Here is a 6,000-nt window from a genome sequence, read left to right on the forward strand (position 1 = left end):
GGAAATTTGTTAGCTAAAAAGACATATTTAGGCCCCAGACAGACATAAGGAATCATTCACAGACCTAGCCCTGGGCTTCTCTCAATGGATTCATTGTACAGCTGATTTCATTGTACATCAGCACCAACATGGATTTGTCATGGCACTTCTGCTACCTATAAATGCTCAAGCATGGGAGCTCAAAATTCATATTCCAAGAGCAAAACAACTGCTCAGATGCTCACGTCACGTGAACAGCCTTCATACCAGGGGCTGAACTAAGGCCCTCCAGAGCTACAAGCCTGAGTTCCTACAGTTTAAGCTAAAGAGCTTTCACCATACGAGCTGTAACAGACTTACATCCTCTCTGGCTTGGCCCAGACTGGGACACGTAACACGTGCTGACTAGTGGGTTATGTTTGCAGAAAGCAATACAGGAGAGGCCAAAGCAAGCAAGGCCAAAGTGAATCCATTTTTAAATTCAAACCAATACTTGTGGATAATATATATCTATCTCTATAGATATAGAGATAGATATACACACGCACACACACACACACATTATATATATACACACACACACACACAGCACAGCACACCATTTTCACCCTGCTCCAGAAATCAGTGACAAGCATCAGAGGGGAGCTGGTCTGGTCAGAAGACTTTACTAGCAGTCAGAAACTATCAGTGTGGCAGGGAAGTGGACACTCCTTACTAGGGTGACCAGATAGCAAATGTAAAAAAGCAGGACAGATAGTTGGGAGTAATAGGCACCTATATAAAACAAAGCCCTGGGGTGGTGGGTATAATAGGCCAGGGGAAGTTCTGCTTTCCCTGGCGGTGCCGTGGCTGCTGGACCCCTGGTTGTGGGGTTTGGCATGAAATTTTTGCTTTATTATGCCCCATGCTGGATCTGGGGTGGCTAAGAGGCCAGCCCCAGGCTCCTCAAGGCGGGGGAGGCTAGGCTCAGGGCTTCCAAGCTCTATGAGAAATGTGTGAGCCTAAAGGATCTCTGAGAAATGCCCTTGGTTCACTGGAATGGCTGTTGGGGATACTGCAGTATCACTGCATTTGGTTTCAGTTGGGAGCAAGAGGGTTCCACTCCAGAAATCCTGCTTTTACTTTGTGAGGCATGCTACTATATAAAATGCCCAGAGGAAAACCTTGTCATATCAGGATGAGACTTGATTGGCCATTACCTGAATTATATGAGGTAGCATAACTAGCTCAGACAATGTAAGAACCAGCTCAAACCTGTACCGTTCTGAAGCTTTAAGGTAATTATCCCCTTCACCTGATCCAAGATCTACTCTTCTTTTTCTAATCTCCCTCACAATCTATACTGGACTCTCAGCAGGTCTGGAGATTTTCTACACTAGCTGCTAGCTGCAGTTCTTGAGACTGCCCAAGGATCAGAACTGCACAATGTATTCTTGGGTATAGAAATCAAGAATATAGTCTGTATATAGACATTTACGCAAGGTTAAAAGAACATAAGAATGGCCACACTGGGTCAGACCAAAGGTCCATCTAGCCCAGTATCCTGTCTGCCAACAGTGGCCATTGCCAGGTGCCCCAGAGGGAATGAACAGAACAGGTAATCATCGAGTGATCCATCCCCTGTCATCCATTCCCAGCTTCTGGCAAACGGAGACTAGGGACACCATCACTGCCCATCCTGGCTAATAGCCATTGATGGACCTATCTGGTTCCCTTTTTAACCCTGTTATAGTAATACCCAATATCCCTAGAGAGCGTGCTACACAAAGGTGTATATTAGTGCAGTCTGAGTAGTACATATTTTCTTTAACTTTATAAAGAGTGCCATGTTTCTGGAGGAATCAGGGCAAGTTGGAATCTGGATAGAGACACGAGAGTACACTTGGGTAGAAGGCATCCAGAATAGTTTTGCAAGATGATCATTTGCACCTGTGCTTCATTGTCTCATTCAGATTTCCCCAGAGGTAGCATATGTTGCCAAAGAATAAGTCATTCCCAGTCAGCATGCATATTGAAAAGAAAACTGATTTGACTGAAAGAGCTGCTCCTTCAGCAAATAAATAAGATAATTTAGGGACTATATCTCCAAAGCATTGTTTAATCAGGTGGCTAAATACATCACAGTTATGAGAAAGGGTGGAACAATCTCCTTTGTTAGTCATTCGGAATTTCTCACTGGTATTCCAGGTTTTCAGTTTAAAGATGGAAGGAGGGTTTTGACACCACATTGCTCTGTCACTGGCAAGAAAGGCAGGAACAATTGCAAAGTTTCAGAAGCAGTGTAAGAAACGTGAGACTTTCACTATCTCTGAGCAACGTTTTAACAACATGCAGCTCTGATGCTCCCTGCACTCTGTAAAATTAATTGATCTTGCCTAATAAATCACGTGGACACTCGAAAGGAGGTAGCTGCTGCCTGGGAAATAGACTTTGGATACCACAGTTACAAAACGCACACATTAAAAATTGTTTTGCATCACTACTTTTAAGAAACCCAAGTAACAACCGTATACAGGGTCTTTCTTTGTTCAAGCTGTGCTCGTAGAGAGAATTGCCTCAGTGTCAAACAGGAACAAGTAATTGCTTTCCATATGGAGCAGACTTTTATCAGATTGCTGTTTGAGGGGCACATGATCCATCATGGTACTTTACATTAGGACGAGACATTGCCTCAAACCGCAAAATTCAGATACAAATGTCCCCAAAGTTTAGAAGTGTTTGGATGAGGGGTTCCAGATTGGGCCTATCAGACACAGGCCCAAGACATTAGCTTCTGATCCAACTAACAGTGGGCTACGTGACAGTTGCTAGAACACCTTCAAAAATTCATTGAGTCCATCTATCCTGCAAGGACAGAAAATGCTCCCCAGTCAGAAGATATATCAAATCCTGTATTGATACTACCTTTGGTCTTAGGCCCACCAGTTGTTCAGAGTCAGACTTGGGGACTGGCAGTCTTTCTGGACTTCTGGGAAAGCTCTTATTTTCATAGGTCTGTCTGGATTGGCTTGCAGGAACATTAAAGAGCCACACATTTATTTTGGGCAGTGCTGCATTAGTGAGTTACATCAATATGGCAGGAAACAGAGAAGGAGTATGGGACTGGGGACATGGCACTGGACTAGGACTCAGGAAATGTGGATTCAATACCTAGCTCTGCCATAGCCTCCCTATAGCCTTGGGAAAGTCACTTAATTTCTGTGTGCATCAGTTTCCCCACCTGCAAAATGATAATACCTCACAAGGGTGGGGTGGGTTAACACCTAAATTAATTAATTAATGTTTGTAAAGTGCTTTGAGATCCTCAAACAAAAAGGTAGGAGTGCAAAATATTAGTAATATTTTATGTTGCCTCACATCACCGCCACTTGGTGTAGACCAAACAAATTCTACCATGTGGAAAAGGTGTTCATTCAGAGGAGCATCTTGCCCTTTTTCAGTGCAATCAAGGCAAGTTTGCTGGCCCTGCAGGCATGATTTGTGGCACAACCTCTGCACTAGTACGAGCCTAGGTCTGTAGAGGTTCTTGGTCTGCTGCAGCATGGGTCTGGCGGTCAGAGGCAAGGAAGTGGTAAATCAGGGAATGGGATCCTTGAATCTTACTTTGTAGATCCTCCTTGTCATAGGGTGGACTGGTCCTTTAAGGGATTTGGGCTCAGCCTCCCCTGTGCCTTGTCATCTGGTCCCGGGTTTGGGCTGGTGGTTGGGTCAGATCATCAGGAATTATGTGATGGTAGGCCAGGAGATGGGGTTCCTCTAGGATGGAGACTACTCCAGCAGATAGTGGGAGACCAGGGGCTAGGAAAGACTTAGGGGAGGTCTCTCCAGAGAATCTGAGTAGGCCTGACAGAGTTCCCCTGGTTAGAGGGAGCTTTGAGAGACCCTGGGGCCTGAAACCCTGACACAAGGGCAATGAAGGTGAAAGACATTCAGAGAGGCTTCTGCAAGGGATCAAGAGGGGATCCAGGCTCTGAAAGGATGGAGCTCCCAGCTCCAGACAGGTGGAAGGGGCTGGCTAGAGATACCTGCCACAAAGGGCCGGAGCAGAAGCATGATGAGGGAGGAGGCTGAGGAAACATCAGGCAGCAGGACTTGGAATTTGGAAAGAACTTATGAGCCCAACAAAGGACTGAACAAACCATGGAGTGGGGGAAACCTTGTTTGGATTGGAGATATTTGAACTGCGATACTTTAATAAACGAGGCCCAAAAAGGGGTGTTATTTTTCCCACATGAGAGTCTGGGGGCAGTTATTGGGAAGCTCCAAAAGGGGAAAATGAGGCAGTGACAAGGTCTAACACTGGACTGGTAAGACACTGACACCCTTCTCTATGACAAAGGAATGCTAGGGCTGTGAGGTAGCAGCCATGAAGTGGGCCCTGCTCTCATGATGCAGCCTTTGGGGTTGGGAGAATAGATGCCCCCTTCCTTCCTGCCATGTTACTTGGTCTGGGCGCTGGAGGAAGGACTGTGGCCTCGATACTGATCTGAGGAAACTGAATATTCCTTTACCACCTGATGGTGCTATCCTTACTCATGTTGAGTTCCAGTAGCTTACTCCATGAGTAGTCAATGGACTGCTCCCAGAATAAGGTACCACTCAACGTGAGTAAAGGTGATAGAACTAGGCCCTTAGTTAACACATTAATAAATCTATAGAGAGAGGGTGGGAGCAATAGGTTAGAAGCCTCTATATTCATTATGGCTGCAGTCTCCAAAAGTGCCCACTAATGTTGGGTGCCTTGTTTTCTGGTGCCTAACTTCAGATCCCTACGGGTCTGGTTTGCAGGAGAGCTGCTGAGCATCCACAATCCCAGTTTAAGTCAATGCTCTTCATGGTGAAAGAGAAGGGGCAGTCGTGAGTGGACTGGAAATATTAACGGATCAGAGGACCTGCTTTTGGGAAAAATAATAGCAGTTTTTATACATAAAATCATTGCTTTAAATGCTGAATTCTGACTATGAATGTTCTAGTGGAACCTTGAGGCACAGAGGAATTTCCTGCAGTAGGGAGGAGATAAAACAGTCTGAACATAACTAGCACAAGAGAGTTACTTACAAGGGCACATGGGAATGAGGTGAGTCGGAGATGGGCTTCCCTGGCTTCCATGTGCACTTACTGGGCAAGTTGGGAGGAAGCCATGTATAATTGGTTTTGGTTTCCTGATTTTCCGTATCAATGCCATTCTGCAAATGAGAGCTCTTGATCTTCCTGTTCAGTGTGGACACAAAAGCCATCTTGAGCTGAGAGGAAAAGAGTGGAAAAAGCAACCGTTAGAATCAGGGAGCTTGATTTTCAACCTTGCGCGTGTATGCTGGGTAACCAGTTTGCACGGGGGCGCTTGAGCTGATACACAGTGACCTCAATGCCAAACCGGGTGCCATAACTGGAGCATCCAAGTTTGGAAATAGCACTGAAGAATTGAGGGCCTATCTAGTCTAGGGGAATATTTTTCACCATCACAATTAAGGAACTGGAACCTCAGTTGTAATTAATTATGGTACAGCTGGCAATGTAAGTGTGAAAAAACCAAACCAAAACATGGATAAAAAAATAACTACAGAAAAGCCCAGTGACTCTTACAGTCTGGAAACCAATATTCCAAGACTTATAGTAAGTAAGCCACCTAAGGATGATTTCTGTAGAAATTTGATTGTCTGTTCTCTATGCCTCCGAAATTAACAAATCTTTCCCCCTCCCTTGTACCTGTTTGCAGAGATCTGACATTAATTACAGGACCCACTGCCACTCCCACTGAAGTCAATGGGAGTTTATCATTGACTTGAATGGATGCTAGAGCAGGTCCATAATGTATGTTACAACATTTGTTGTTTTTAAAGCATCATAAACTTGCATTGCATTTAAAGGTGATCTGCAAAAGGGTAAAACGAGGTTAGTCTTTCCTTATTACTTTACGATACACAGATGGGCCCATAGAAAGTGCTTTGGTGTTTAAAGATTTTGATTATTACATTGGGAATTCAGATCTTGTCCAGATTGAAAAATATGATGACTGGAGAA

General features: G+C 44.6%; 1 protein-coding gene across 1 annotated transcript in view; it reads right to left on the reverse strand.

Annotated features, from left to right (window-relative positions):
• Positions 1-5,216, reverse strand: part of LOC128830610 (cystathionine beta-synthase-like) — a 41,921-nt gene extending 36,705 nt beyond the window's left edge. The window contains exon 1 of the mRNA XM_054016476.1: positions 5,038-5,216. Coding sequence (XP_053872451.1) covers positions 5,038-5,216 — 179 coding nt within the window. The remainder of the gene's footprint in view (positions 1-5,037) is intronic.
• Between the last annotated feature and the right edge of the window lie 784 nt (positions 5,217-6,000).

The sequence above is a fragment of the Malaclemys terrapin genome, chromosome 1 (assembly GCF_027887155.1).
Source record: "Malaclemys terrapin pileata isolate rMalTer1 chromosome 1, rMalTer1.hap1, whole genome shotgun sequence".
NCBI lineage: Eukaryota > Metazoa > Chordata > Testudines > Emydidae > Malaclemys > Malaclemys terrapin.